Below are 15,197 nucleotides of genomic sequence, written 5' to 3'. Positions count from 1 at the left end.
GGACCAACTCTTTAGAGTTCCCATCTAACCCCAAGCCTTTGGGAATTTGCAACATTTGCACCTTGTTTCCCTACCTTTCTTAGGAATCTTTCATGTCTGAAGTTGAAGAATTACCAAGTGGAGTGTTGTAGTCTAGTAGTGGTGTGTGAAAGAGCAATATGGTAGGATTTGATTCTTGAAGCTCAGTCTTTCATCAGTGTCTGCTCTGCTACAGAATGAATATCAAAAAGTAGGACTGACTTTCTGAGTCTTGTTTAGAATATATATGTGCTTGTTAAGTTTTAGAAATAAACTTAGAACTTGTATTTAAGATCTTACTTGCTTTGCAAGTTAAACAATATAACAATACTAGCAAATGAGTTAGGGCCTTACCAACCAGGGTTTGGGAGATAAAGAATTACAAGTTTTTGTAACATAGTGATTGACACTAGATTACCTGAGTTTTGCTCCTGGTTCCACCAGTTACACCTTCACAAGCTTCCTATGTCTCAGTTTCATAATTTGTAAAATAAGGAGAATAATAAATCTATCTCAAAAGGCTGTTTAAGAAACCCTTTAAAAAGTGTCTGACATGGAGAAGGTGCTCAGTAAATATTTGCTGTCGTTATTATTCCACCTACCGTATCTAATGGCAGCAGTTGCCAACCTTTCGGCCCTCACGGACCACCGGTGGTGATCTGTGGACTACCGGTTGGCGACTGCTGCTCTAATGCATTCATTCATTCAATGAATGCTGAGTGCCATTCATTCAATGAATGTTCATTTTAGCTCATTGCTAATAGCTGACAATCCGAAAATGAAATAAGGCAGTAATATTGCCTTCAAAGAGCTTTAAGTTTAAATAGAGAAACAAAACAGGTTTGGAAATCCAGGTGATATGTTAGAGCAGGTAGCATTTGAGATGGTCTATTCAGGGAAGGGTAGTATTTTCAAAAGTGAAGTCTGGAAAGTTGTTCTGGGCAGATGGAGCTAGAATGGTTAATAGTGTCAGAGGCATTGGCAATGGGAGATGACTTGGACAATGGTGTGGAATAAAACTGAACAGGTGGAGCCAGAGCATAGCTGCAGATGTCAGGCATTGAAATGCATGTATTAAGCAGTAGTCGAGAACTTACAGTTGTCTAGCAGGAAACTGGTATGTTTAATCCACCAATAATATTCCAGATGGTTTGAGTGACTAGAAATGGGAATGTTCCTTAGATTGTCAGAATGCCCCAGGGATGAAAAGGATACCCTGTTTGAGGTAATGAAGGTGATCTTGTTTGGGAACAGTCAGTTGGAAGTAGTGGACTGACTGTATTCCTTTGGGGACCATTTTCCTCTTGCTTTCTCTAGAAGTTGCTAAAACAAAGACACGGCATACCATGAAGCGGAAGCGGACAGCAGATAAGTCCACCAGTACCAGTGATCCTGTGATTGAGGATGACCATGTGCAGGTGAAGAAAAAGCCCTCCCTTACCTTTCAGGCCAGCCAAGGTCCTGAATAATGTAAAGGAACTAAATTTTCCATCTTTATATACTATTTGTACACTAAATAGAAGGAATTGGTAACAATGGCTTCTCACTTGTGCCAATGAAAACATATACGTTTTCCAAAGAAAGTATAGAAAAAGACATCTAACCTAAAAAATTTTCTCCTCCATAGGTCCTTGTGTTAAAGTCCAAAAATCTTGTTGGAGTCACTATGACCAACTGTGGAATCACAGATCTGGTACTAAAAGACTGTCCCAAGATGATGTTCATCCATGGTATGTATTTGGGCCCATGTCATACAAGAGCATCATGAAGGAGGTTAAAGAATTAAGGACTCATAAAGGAATCGTTATGTTGGATTATATCTAGTTCTGTCCTTGTTCTGTAGTTCTCAGATAATTACTCAGTAATATTTGTGAGGGGCCTGTCTCTGCCATTTGCTAGCTTTGTGATGTTGGACATGTTTTGTGTGCAAGTGTTTGTGGGGAAGCGGTAACAGGGCCGTGAGTGCCTAATGCTCTGGAGTTGGTTGACATGATGAAACATAACCTCAGTTCCTGGCATATTGTCATTATTCCAGGCCCCGCTTTTTTTATAGTCCCATGCTCCCTGCCCCACTTTGCCATCCCATCGGCTCCTTCCATTTATGCTTGTGAATTTAATACATATCCTTGCATGTATATGCTTGTATACATGTTTATCTCTGAAAAAATAATAGGATTTTATTTTGTGTGGGCTTTTAAAATTCTAGGTACATGATATGTCCTTTACATGATCTAAACAATTTTTTCCATTGCACTCAAAATTATATTTTTGATATCTATCCATGCAAAATTATGAGGTTCTGACTCATCTCTTGCCATGGGACAGTTATATATTCTCTGTGGGTTATTTTTTCCCCCCAGTATGTGAAGTATGCATGATTATGCCTACCTTATAAAGCACTTATGAAGGTTAAATGCAGTGATTGATATGTGGGTTTGTATATGTACATAACACATACACATACAGTAGAGGGTCTGACCTGTAGTAAAAGCCTAGTAAATGTTAATTTCTATTACAGTAGTATGGCAAAGAAAATAATTAGGGGCTTTCTTTTCTTTGTACTTCTGTAATACTGGTAGTAAACAGAACAAGAAAATCCTTACCAAACATTTTATCATTTGCTAGGTGAATCTTAGAAAGGAGAAATAAAACATTTAAACTCTTAACCACTCTTTTGAATTCTAGAAAACACCAGACCTGGGAACCCTAGATTCATTTTCACCCTGAAAAGGTGATACTTTTCTCTGTTCCAACCAATGAGGTCTTGAAACATCTAATCATATATAATAAAAACCTAATATGCTAAGTGTCCAGTTGTCTGGTCAGCCATTCAACCAGTCAAAGTGTAATGTGCTAATGATATGCTAAGACCACTCGACCGCTCGCTATGACGTGCACTGACTACCAGGGGGCAGATGCTCCGACCGGTAGGTGAGCTTGCTGCTGGGGTCCAGGCAATCAGGACTGAACAAGATGGGCTGGACACACCCTGGAGCCCTCCTAAGGTCCCTCCCTGTCTAGCCAACCTCCCACGTCTCTCCCTGGCCTTGATCATGCACCAGTGGGGTCCCTCAGCCTGGCCTGCGCGCTCTCGCAGTCTAGGACCCCTCAGGAGATGTTGGAGAGCCGGTTTCAGCCTGACATTAGAACAACTGGTTGCTATGATGCACACTGACTCCCCAGGGGGGAGACGCTCAATGCAGGAGCTGCCCTCTGGTGGTCAGTGCGCTCCCACATAGGGAGTGCCGCTCGCCAGAAGCCAGGCTCATGGCTGGTAAGCGCAGCAGTGGTGGTGGGAGCCTCTCCTGCCTCTGTGGCAGTAGCATATCCCCTGAGGGCTCTTGGACTGCAAGAGGGCCCAGGCTGGGTTGAGGGACGTCCTCTCCCCACCCTGGACCCCTGAGTGCACTAATTCGTGCACCTTGAAAGGAACTGTGCACCGCAGGCTGCAGTAGGCACAGGGGCAGGTCTTGGCCCATCCTCTGTGCCCCTACCTGGCCCCTCCCACCATGGCCCCTGATCCCGTCTGCTGGCAGCTCTGCTCCCACCAATGCCAATCTCACACACTGACAGCACCGCCCTGCTTGCACCTGCTCATGGTGCAGAGCGATTGGGGCCGGCACCAGGCGCCGACAGTGGTGTGAGCGGGCCAGCGCCCGCAGCAGGTGCTTGCGCTGGGCAGGACCGTGACGCACAGAAGCAAAGAATTTTCAGTAACCCCCAGAGGCTTGTCCCAATGACAGCGACCGGTGGCCTGCCTTGGCCTGATGCCTGCCCTCCCCTCACCTGCTTTACCACTCCACTGTGGCCAACGCATGCCATGGGCCATGCGCCCTACCCCTGGTGGTCAGCGCATGTCATAGCAACCGGTCAGTTCTGTTCAGTCTATTTGGGTATTTGGTTTCATATATATAGATTGTGGTATCCTCCTGAAATAGGATAGGAGCCCTTTAAAAGCTCAGACAATCGTAACAGCAGGGGGACCCAGCCTAGTTTAAGGTAGCAGTGCTTGCATCTCTGAGGTCTGAGAATCTACCTCTTAACCCTTCTTCTCTGGGGGTTGACTTTTCATTCCTTTTTCTACTATGAGTGCTCTGAGAATCTGACTGGTTTTCTCTTCACTGGACTCTCCCTGTATCTTCTGTGAAGTAGAGATGGATCACGTGACTTTCAGGCTCAGCCTTTTGCCCTTAAACCAAATAGTTCTTCAGCTCCTGGGACAGAGGACCTTAGATTAGTAGCTCAGTCCCTAGACACCAGCTAAATTATGGTGGTGGAGATGACTAAGTGAGATTAGAACCGACCCCGCCCTGTCTGGGTTTACAGCAGAGGACCATTGAACCCTTATCACCATCTATCCTCTTTCTTTCTTTCCTCCTTTCCTGTCCTGCCATGTCACAGAAGGATGAAATGAGTCTGAAAGGCTGGAGACTTGCTCATTGTTCAAACATCAAGTTCGTGACAGGGCCAGATTGCTCAGGACGATGATGACATTTTGGTCAAAGGTGTTATAGAAGATGCCCTTAAAGAGTTAAGATCAGCCCTAACCAGTTTGGCTCAGTGGATAGAGCATCAGCCTGCAGACTGAAGGGTCCTGGGTTCGATTCCAGTCAAGGGCATGTACCTTGGTTGTGGGCACATCCCCAGTGGAGAGTGTGCAGGAGGCAGCTGATCGATGTTTCTCATTGATGTTTCTAACTCTCTATCCCTCTCCTTTCCTCTCTGTAAAAAAAAAAAAATCAATTAAGAAAAAGAGTTAAGATGAGGCATATCACCCTTATAGTTTTATAGTATCATCTCCTGAGTTGGACCAGGTTTAAATCTGGGATAAAATGGAACAGATTGAAAGTTGAGATTGGAAAAAGAAGTTTTTTTTTGTTTGTTTTTTGTTTTTTGTTTGTTTTTTTTTTAACGTGGCATACTATTTTATCCCTGTACTGTTGGATATGATAGCCAACGGCCACATGTGACTGTGGAACACTTGAACTGTGGCTAGTGCTGCAGGAACTGGGTTGTTCATATTAATTCATTTAAATTTAAATAGCTGCAGGTGGCTAGTGGTCCAGCTTTAGACCAACATACAAATACTTTTGGGTCTTTTAAGGTTCTGCTTTTATACCTGCAGTGGGAGTTAAAATCAACTCTTCTCATTTTCTGTGGGTGACTGTAAGGTAATTTATGTCAATTATTTCAGGTTTGTTTGATCATTACCCATAATATTTTGGAATTTAATAATCCCATCATTCATTCTTTTCCGTAAATGTTTCCTCAATAATTCCTATGTTTATGCAACTCATTCTGTGGGTCTTAAGATTACTTGCCAGTAAACTCTTAAATAGAAAAAGAGTTTAACATCCCTCTAGCATATATATGAATGACCACCTTCTTTTAAACAGGATGGAATCACATTTTCAAATTATTGTGATAACTGTCAGTTGTACTTTGTGACATTACGTGACCTTTGTTAAAGATGTTTATTACATCTGTGGTATTTTATGCTAAGGAAGTTGGGCCAATCCTCCAAAGATGATACCAAGTAGGCCATACATTGCTCTATTACTTTGCATAAATTATTTGTAGAGCTTACCATTGTTTTCATTTTGTAGCTACCAGGTGCAGGGTGCTGAAACATTTAAAAGTAGAAAGTGCACCACTTGTAAACCGATTTGACTATGCACAATGCAAGAAACTGAACATGGATCAGGTACTAGACCAGATTCTGCGGATGCCTCCTGAGAGAAACCGCATCATATACCTACGCCCAATGCAGCAGGTACCAAGCTCGGCCCCTTTTTGATGACACATGTATTGCAGCGACATTTTTTCTTAGTCTTCAACTTTTGTGGATTCGGCATGTTCACATGCTCAACCCACAGAGATGATTCTTTAGACTCTGCAGCGTTCTTTTAACCTAGCTAGAAGATTTTGCCAATCTTCACTTAATGCTTCTCTGCTAGATCTCTGTGGATTTTTAGCAAGTTCTGTGATGAGAGCAGCTATTACTCAACACGACTGTTTTCAGACTGCCCGATTCAAATCCTGGTTCACTGACCTGTAGCGGATTACTTAACTTCTGTCTTAGTTCGGTCTGTAAAAGTAGAATAAACACCTAATTCTTGTGATGGTTAATTCAGACTTCAGACGTGTGAAATGCTAAGCAGTTGCTGGCATGTAGTACGGTAGCAATTATTATTTTTATTATTATGAAGAGTAAGCTTTTTATTGTACCTATAAGAAATTATGGATGTTAGCTGAACCTATCATTTCATAATAATCATAAACCAAGCCCAACATGCTGTGTGCCTGAAATTTATACAGAGAGGTGTGCCAATTATTTCTCAGTAAAACAAAAAATAAAGTGAACATTATATGTAAGACTGTGCTCAATGCCTAAAGAAAGCTGAAAGGAATCATTAGTGTCAGAGTCTGGCCCCAGAAGAGATATTTGAACAAACTGCTTGTTGAGTGTCTCTAATATTCCGGGCCTGAAAAGGACTCTTCCTTCAGGTCTTTCTGAGAAGGAGGTGGGCGTGAATATCACTAAGATGGCAGATGGGATTTCATAAGGAGAGGTGAGGAGGAGGCGTTCCGTGAGAAGAAAGCAGTGGGAACACAGGCTGCGAGGGGGCAGGCAGCTGGAATAGGCCACAGCCAGACTGAATAGGGCATCTGGTACCGCACACTCAGTCTATGATGCAATCAATACTTGAGCCTGTGGAGGACATATTCAGATGTGGGTTCCTGGGATCAGTTACCTAATTCTGGATTCTCTGATTAATAGGCATTTATTTAACAGAGAAATGTAAGTTGCTTAGCTTGCAAGACAGAATAATTTGCTAAGCATCACCCCCAGCATGGCAAGCTATGTTCGGGGCTGAATGTGATGCTTGATTTTCAAACCAGCCAGAGATTTAAAATGTAGGTCCCAGGAAAGATTGTCCAAGCTCTAGGAAATAGAGTTGTAAGGAATTCTGTTCCCTGGCCCACAGCTCACTCTGCTCTCTTCCATAGGTGGACACACTGACGTTGGAGCAGAAGCTATTTAGTGGCCCCTACCCCTACCACATCTGTATTATCCATGAGTTCAGTAACCCTCCCAATGTGCGCAACAAGGTGCGCATTCGCAGCTGGATGGACACCATAGCAAACATCAATCAGTAAGTAACCATGGCACTCAGTCTCTTCAGTCGTTCCTGTTGCGAGGGAGGGCCATGGGAACAAGGCCTAGTCATTCTTCATTTTAAATGATCTCATGGGGCTTTTTAGGTGCTGAAGCATGAAATGTAATGTGAGCAACTGAGCAAATGAGGACTTAAAATTAAAAAGCATGCATGTGTATCTGCAGCTTTTTATTTTCAAATGTAAAAAAAATTCCAAGAACAGACTGTACATGAATATTTGACTTCATTTCTTTAACCCTAAGGCATGGAAAAAGAGGTCAGATTAAAAATCTTAAAACTGATGTTTAGGCATTTGATATATAAACATTAAGTACCACACACAAGCTATTTGATTGGAGAGTGGTTTCTTTACCTGATATAATTTTGAAGATAGTAAAGTTTTTTTTTTGACCTGGCTTGATATGTATTCTCTAGTTTGAGTGTACCCTTCTTCCGTTAGGTATTTAATATTTAATTTTTGAGATGTTCATTAGAATCTGGGCCTGGCACAATTTTGACAGTTCCTTTCTACCCCACATCTCAACATTATTTCCAGTTTTATAACTTGTTTGATTTTTCTTGTTGCCTCTAGAGAGCTCATTAAGTATGAATTCTTCCCCGAAGCCTCACGAACTGAAGATGACTTGAAGAAGCACCCCAAGTACCCCTGGGGCCGGGATATCTATACTTTAGAAGGTGAGCAGTTAATGGTTGGGAAGCTGAAGAGCTGTTGACTAACTGCATGGAGAGACACGCCTTAGGGAAGATGGGATGGGAGCCTCACAGTTAGGCAGAAGGATGAGGCTTAGAATGTCTGCAGGTAGCAGGAACCAGGTAAACGTCTGAGTCTTTACTGTCCCTAAGGTAATCAGAAACTGTGTGGACACAAAGAGTAGAAAGAAATGGAAACTTGCTACAGTTTGAGAGTTGGAAGTGACTTGAGGGCACCTGTTTCAACTTCTTTATTTTAGACATATAGAGAGAAAAATACTGAGGCTTAATGACAGCAAAGGGTGAGCAAGATCCCGTGACCAAGCTAGAGCAAAACCAGCACTGGTCCAGTGCTTTTCAGCCAGGAGGGACAGAAGCACATTCACGTTCTGCCTCCGCAGCAGTAGCACTGTCTGTCTCTGTCTCCTTGCAGGGGTTGTGGATGGCGCTCCGTATTCCATGATTTCTGACTTCCCCTGGTTGAGATCGCTACGGGCAGCAGAACCCAACAGCTTCGCCAGATACGATTTCGAAGATGATGAAGAGAGTAAGTATGACCTGACTTGATTTGTGTTCGCTGGCTTGAGCGTGTCCTGCTGTGTTAGATACTTACAGATTGTTTGGGAGTTGGGAGCAGTGTGGCTGTTGAATCACTTCCCATATAAATGTTTTCATCAGTATTCTGTTATTGCTTGGTTCTCTCCCAGCAATAAATAATCTTAGGGATCTCTGAAGGTTGGTAGGAAGGATTCCTGCAGATTTTTCTACCTAGATTTTTTTATTACCTGTTTATGTTTTTACTCCTTATTGTTAACTATATTGTTTCCAATGTGTTCCCATCACACTAACTTATGAGCAGCTCCTTGTTAGGTAGTATGTAGGAACTTGTGATTTAGACTGGTGGCCCAGTGCATCAAAGTCGTGCATGGTGAGGGGAGAGGGGTGGCCCTCAGCCTGGCCTACACCCTCTCCAATCTGGGACCCCTTAGGCGATGTCCAACTGCTGGTTTAGGCCCAATACCTGCAGTCAGACATCCCTCTCGCAGTCCAGAACTGCTGACTCCTAACCGTTCACCTGCCTGCCAAGCCTGCTCGCTCTCACTGCCTCCCCTCCTGTGGCCTAATTGCCCCTAACCACCTCTGTCTTGGCCCCGCCACCATGGCTTTGCCTGGAAGGACGTCCAGAAGGTCTCCCAATATAATTAGCATATTACCCTTTTATTAGTATAGATAGAGGCCTGGTGCACGGGTGGGGGCCGGATGGGGGTTCCAGATCAGGATGGGGTCCCTTGGGAGGCAGGGCCGTCCTGGGCAAGGACTGATGGCTGTTTGCAGGTTGGCTGTGCCCCCATTGGGGTGAGGATCCCTGCTGGGGTCATGGCTGGCCTAGGCGAGGGGCTGAGGGCCCTTTGCAGGCTAGCCACACCCCCGTTGGGGTGAGGGTCCCTGCTCAGGGGCGTAGCTAGCCTGGATGAGGGAGCTGATGGCCATTTGCAGGCTGGCCACATCCATATCAGGGTGAGGGTCCCCGCTGGGATTGTGGCCGACCTGGGCAAAGGATTGAGGGCCATTTGCAGGCTGGCTATGCCCCCATCAGGGTGAGGGTCCCCGCTGGGGTCATGGCCAGCCTGGGCTAAGGGCTGAGGGCTGTTTTCAAGCTGGCCACACACCCTTCAGGGTAGGGTTCCCTGCTGAGGGACGTGGCTATCCTGGGTGTGGGGCTGAGGGCCCTTTGGGGCTGGTTTGCAGGCTGGCCAAGTCCTCAGCTTTGTCCCAAAGGTCTCTGGAAGGCCTCTCTAGAGATCCTAGTTGTAAGCATACTAGAATATCTACTTGCAGAATGTTTTCAAAAACTAATTGGTAAGTAAGTGGGTTTTAAAACTCATGTACATCTGTGACTGACTTAGTCTCTCTGGGCATTCCCGGCCTTTAAGCATGCGTGCTGTCTTAGCATCAAATGGGGCATGTAACTAAACTGACGGGGACCCAGTCCATGAGCGGTACCTTTCTCAGTGGCAGTGCGTGACCATATAGAGGCACATCTCATGGGTCAGCTTAATTGAGCGGCTTTCCAAATGCATCTGATAATAATGTTTCCCCTTTTCTTTCTAATTTCCAAGGCACCATCTATGCTCCTCGCAGGAAAGGGCAGCTGTCAGCAGACATCTGTATGGAGACAATCGGAGAAGAAATTTCAGAGATGCGTCAGATGAAGAAGGGGGTGTTTCAGCGAGTGGTGGCAATTTTTATCCACTACTGTGATGTCAATGGAGAGCCGGTCGAAGATGATTACATTTGACTGAGCCCTCCTATTTCCCTGCTATCTAGCAGAGCCAGGGGCCGTGCAGCTGCCAGAGGCCCGGAGACTCGGGACTGCGGCTCAGTGTGTTACAGGAAATGCATAAGGAACACTGACGTTGTATACAAAGATTTGTACATAAGGAGCTATACAACGACACTTCCTGAGTACCAACTTTATATCATATGTTTATACAGCTTAATTTAAAAGTTCATTTTAATGAAGGCAGATCATTGGAAGGAGTTCATTTTCTTGACTTAGTTTATAAAGTCACTGGCTGAGCCTCCATTTACCGTATCCTTCATAATCACTGTCACCCCCTTAAATCTGTGCCTTTTCTTCTCGAGCGAAACAGTTTGAGTAAATCTGTTGAAGAGTCTTTGTGTCTGGTGTGCTTTTTTTTTGTTGTTAAGCTGAAACCCTATCGTCAAGTGGCTACACGTTTCTGTACAAAATTGTGGTTCCTTTTTTCTTGCTATTATAGTTGCCATATTTTTTAAAATCAAGTAAAAAGACTCATGAGTTTATAAAACAACTGAGTTTGGAGAGAGAAATGGAAAAGTTTCCAAAGCATTTCTAGTTATTTATTTCCACATTCAATTGTGTATATGCTTTATCTTGAATATAAAAATAAAAGTTTACTAAAAACTATGAACATAGGGGTGCATATATCCTTTCTGATTCGTGTTTCTATTTTCTTGGGATATATTCTTAGAAGTGGGATAACTGGGTCAAAAGGGAGTTCCATTTTTAGTTTTTTAAGGAAACTCCATACTGTTCTCCACAATGGCTGCACCAGTCTGCATTCTCACCAGCAGTGCAATAGAGTTTTTTTCTCTCCACATCCTCGCCAACATTTGCCGTTGGTTGATGATAGCCATTCTGACAGGTGTGAGGTGGTACCGCATTGTCGTTTTGATTTGCACCTCTCGGATAACTAGTAACTTTGAGCCTATGTTCATAGCACAATTCACCATAGCTAAGATTTGGAAACAGCCTAAGTGCCCATTAGCAGATGAGTGGATTAAAAAACGTTGGTACATCTATCCAGGGGTCTTCAAACTACGGCCCTCGGGCCACATGCAGCCCCCAGGGGAGTCTGATCCTGCCCGCCAGGGTTTTTGGGCAGTGAGCGCAGCCAAGGTGTTACAGTAGGAATTAGTAGTTCATATAGTCCGGCCCTCCAGCTCTCTGAGGGACCGTGATCTGGCCCCCACTTTAAAAAGTTTGAGGACCCCTGATACACAATGGAATACTACACTGCAGTAAAAAAGAAGGAATTCTTAACATTTGCAACAGCATGGATGGAAATCGAGAGTATCGTGCTAAGTGAAATAAGCCAGTCTGAGAAAGACAAATACCACATGATCTCACTCATTTGTGGAATATAATGAACAACACAAATTGACGAACAAGGACAGATCCAGAGGCAGAGAAGCATCGATCAGACTGACAGACCTCAGAGGAAAGCTAGGGGAGGATGGGCGAAAGATCAACCAAAGCACTTGTATGCATGCGTATAAGCCTCACCAATAAACATGAACACCAGGGGGTGGGGTTAGGACATGAGTAGGGGGTGGGTTTGGGGGTTAATGGAGGGATGAGGACACATGTAATACTTTAATCGATAAAGTAAAAAAAATTTTTTAAAAGTTCATATTTCACTAAAAAAAAAAAAAAGTTTGCTAAAAACCTTTCTTGCCTTGGACCTGACTCCCTCTTTGTGAAGAAAAATAGCAAATACCATGCAGAGAAGGAATGTGCTTTAAACTGAAGGTCTGGGGGAGACATCTTAGAAACTTTTTACATAGTCATGTACTGCATAATGATGTTTCAGTCCCAGCGAGCCACATGTGCACTGGTGGTCCCATCAGGTTATGATGGAGCTAAAACATTCCTGTCCCCTGCTGATGTCAGCCATCTAATAAAGTCTTAGCCCAATACGTTATCGCAGTGTAAGCCCTGACTAGAGGCATCCATCTCAAAGATGCCTAAATGGGATGAGGTCTAGGAGCCAGGCCACATCCCCCACTCTGAAGTGCCTTTGTTTTTGAGATCTTCGTTGAGCAGTAACGAACCATTTGGGCTACTTGATTTGTGTCTTCCATGCTATATTCCTGCTTACGGTTTAAATTCACCAATAGAGAATGAGCCCTCAAAACCCTGGGCCCCCACCCTCAAGCCCAATTAAAGCAGAACCCCATCCCCGTCTTCTTTCTACCCTTGGACTTGCCATGTGGCCCCAAGTGTCCTGTGTAATATCCGGGCCTTGTGATAAACCTCATCTTCAAGTTCACCTGATGGTTATTTCTGCAATCAAGAACCACAAGCTCAGGTCCAACCACAACACTCGTTACTGATAGGCTGAAACTTGCACAAAACAATTGTGTGTGGTGGTGCTGGTGTAAACAACCCTGGGCTGCCAGTCTAGGAAAATCTAGTCCTTGCAGTTGCAGTAGTAGGGCTGTACCCTGTGGATTTGTGTAAGTGCACTCTGATGTTTGCACAGTGATAAGTGATAGATGATGCATTTCTCAGAACATAAGCCCCTCGTTAAGTGGTGTGTGACTGGAATATGTAATTACAGTCTATGAAATTCTGCACTGGGGGAGCAGGCCTAAGCTGTCAGTTGGACTTCCATAGTGCTGCCACAGAGGCAGGAGAGGCCCCCGCCACCTTTGCTGCAATCATTAGCTGTGAGCCCGGCTTCTGGCTGAGCAGTGCTCCCTGTGGGAGCGCACTGACCACCAGAGGGCAGCTCCTGCGTTAAGCAGGATTGGGCCAAAACATGCTATCGAGCATCCCCTGAGATGTCCCGGATTGTGAGAGGGCTCAGGCCAGGCCAAGGGACCTACTGGTGCATGATCAGCAGGGCAGGGAGGGTAGGAGATTGGCCAGCCAGAGAGGGTCCTCGGGAGGGCTCTAGGGTTATCCAGCCCATCTTGTTTAGTCCCGATCGGCCAGACCCCAGTCACAAGCTAACCTACTGGTCAGAGTGTCTGCCCTCTGGCTATCAGTGCAGTCACAGCAAGTGGTTGAGCAGCTTTAGCATATTATGCTTTGGTTGAACCGCTGACCAGACTACCAGACACTTAGCATATTAGGCTTTTATTATATAGGATGAGGGGTAAGAGCCCTGAGAGCTTATGTAGTCCAACCCCCTCATTTACAGGAGATAACTAAAGGCCAGGGAGGGAAGAGCTCACTGATGGTCAGGAACTGGGTAAGACCAGGTAGCACAAAATCAGGTGCCTGATTCCCAGGGCTGCCTCCATCTCATTAATGTCCACAGAAATGAAGGGTGCCAGCAAGTTTTCCTAACACTAAATAGTGTCTTTCTGCCGAGTCTTTTCCAGGGCTTTTAAAATTCTTCTGATTACATTAAGAAGAATGTTAGACACCACATTCAGTCATCTCTTTAGTACCTTGCTTTTAACTCAGCTAACCGTCCTTTTCACTAAGAGTGTGTTCTATTCTCCAGGTTAGAACTGTGATCAGTAGAAGACTAGAAAAAAATATAGAACATTTTAAACACTTCAAAATAATACAAATCCCCAACCTTCATTTTAAGATTAAATCCAAACCTCGTTTTCCACTGTCCCCAAATAATCTAACTCAGCAATGTTCAACCTTTCTCATCTTATGGAACACAACCAGTTAATAATGCAGATTTTGTAATCAAAGAAAGCAATAATTTCAAGAGAAGCATCAAAAGTGCTTTATTCAAGAAGCCACGATGGCGGCCTAGGTAAGCACCTAAGCTGCCACCTCGCACAACAATTTCAAAACATCAACTAAAAGACAGAATGGACATCATCCAAAACCACAGGAAAGCTGGCAGAGTGGGAAACTACAACTAGAAAGAAGAAGAAGAGGCTCATGGACCAGGGGAACCACAAAGCACTGAAGTAGGGAGACTTTCGTGCAGAGAGGAAGGGCAGCCAAGTGCCTGGCTGGCAGGAGGGGAAAGGAAGCCCCCGGTAGCACTGAACCCCAGTTTTAACTACACTAAACCCCAACCCCGGCCGAAACCTTGTGCTCATACAGGTGGAATCTGGAATGTAGAGAAAGGCACTCAGAGACTTAGAGACCGGGAGACTCGGGGGAGCCAGGAGCTGCAGCGCATGAGTGAGTACGCACAGAGAGGCCCGATCGCAGATTACCACAGCTGCTCCATAGCAGAAGGAGTCAGAAGCTCCAGACTACAAGAGACTCAACCCAAATCCAGGCGAGCCCCTTGGGCACCCATGCTCTTACAAGGGATTCTGGACTATCAGGTGGAAACTCACTCAGGGGAGCTGCGGAAGGCAGAGGTCTGAGGCTTGTGCACAAGGGCAGGGCTGACAGGAAGCCAAGACTGTCGGCTCAGCCCTGAGACTCTGCCCCATCCAAACTGAGCACAGAGGCTTTTGAAAATTTGCAAGTCTGATCCTATAAGATTGTCTCCAAAACATAAGGTATCCTGGAGTAGACACAACTGATACTCACATCCAATTGGCCTGGAGGTCAATTCCTCCCAGGGATACCAACAACAATCAAGACTTAAGGCCAGGGAACCAAGAAACCAAGATGGCGGCCTAGGTAAGCGCCTAAGCTGCCGCCTCTCACAACAATTTCAAAAACAACAACTAAAAGACAGAACAGACATCATCCAAAACCACAGGAAAGCTGGCAGAGTGGGAAACTACAACAAGGCTGTACATAGAGTCCACAAAGGGAAACACCAAGAGTGTCTACCTCAGGTAATTAGGGAGGCTGACTCACCGGGCCATATAAGAAACCAAACACACAAAGCCAACCTATCAACTCAGGGAAGCAGCGAAAATGCCAAGACAAGGAAATAGATCTCAAACAAAAGAAATGGAGAACAAAAGACTGAATATGGAGTTCAAAACCACGATTATAAGGTTTTTAAGAATTTCCTAGAAAAGGCCAATAAATTTAATGAGACCCTCGAGGATATGAAAAAGGACCAACTAGAAATTAAACATACACCGACTGAAATAAAA

The 15,197-nt window shown here is 44.6% G+C and overlaps 1 protein-coding gene across 10 annotated transcripts in view; it reads left to right on the top strand.

The window, feature by feature from the left end:
* Positions 1-10,567, top strand: part of FBXO38 (F-box protein 38) — a 55,550-nt gene extending 44,983 nt beyond the window's left edge. For 8 of the 10 annotated variants that reach the window (XM_084884647.1, XM_084884645.1, XM_084884641.1 and 5 more), the window contains 7 exons: positions 1,336-1,436; positions 1,646-1,748; positions 5,625-5,791; positions 7,030-7,175; positions 7,771-7,874; positions 8,323-8,436; positions 10,010-10,567. In XM_084884647.1, coding sequence (XP_084740773.1) covers positions 1,336-1,436; positions 1,646-1,748; positions 5,625-5,791; positions 7,030-7,175; positions 7,771-7,874; positions 8,323-8,436; positions 10,010-10,188 — 914 coding nt within the window. In that variant the 3' untranslated portion in view covers positions 10,189-10,567. The remainder of the gene's footprint in view (positions 1-1,335; positions 1,437-1,645; positions 1,749-5,624; positions 5,792-7,029; positions 7,176-7,770; positions 7,875-8,322; positions 8,437-10,009) is intronic. The other 2 variants (XM_084884646.1, XM_084884642.1) reach the window with 1 other exon arrangement.
* The last annotated feature ends 4,630 nt before the right edge of the window (positions 10,568-15,197 follow it).

Source organism: Pipistrellus hanaki (genome assembly GCF_964339955.1).
Source record: "Pipistrellus hanaki genome assembly, chromosome: 5".
In the NCBI taxonomy this organism is placed as follows: domain Eukaryota; kingdom Metazoa; phylum Chordata; class Mammalia; order Chiroptera; family Vespertilionidae; genus Pipistrellus; species Pipistrellus hanaki.
This window is presented reverse-complemented; position numbering and strand designations above follow the sequence as displayed.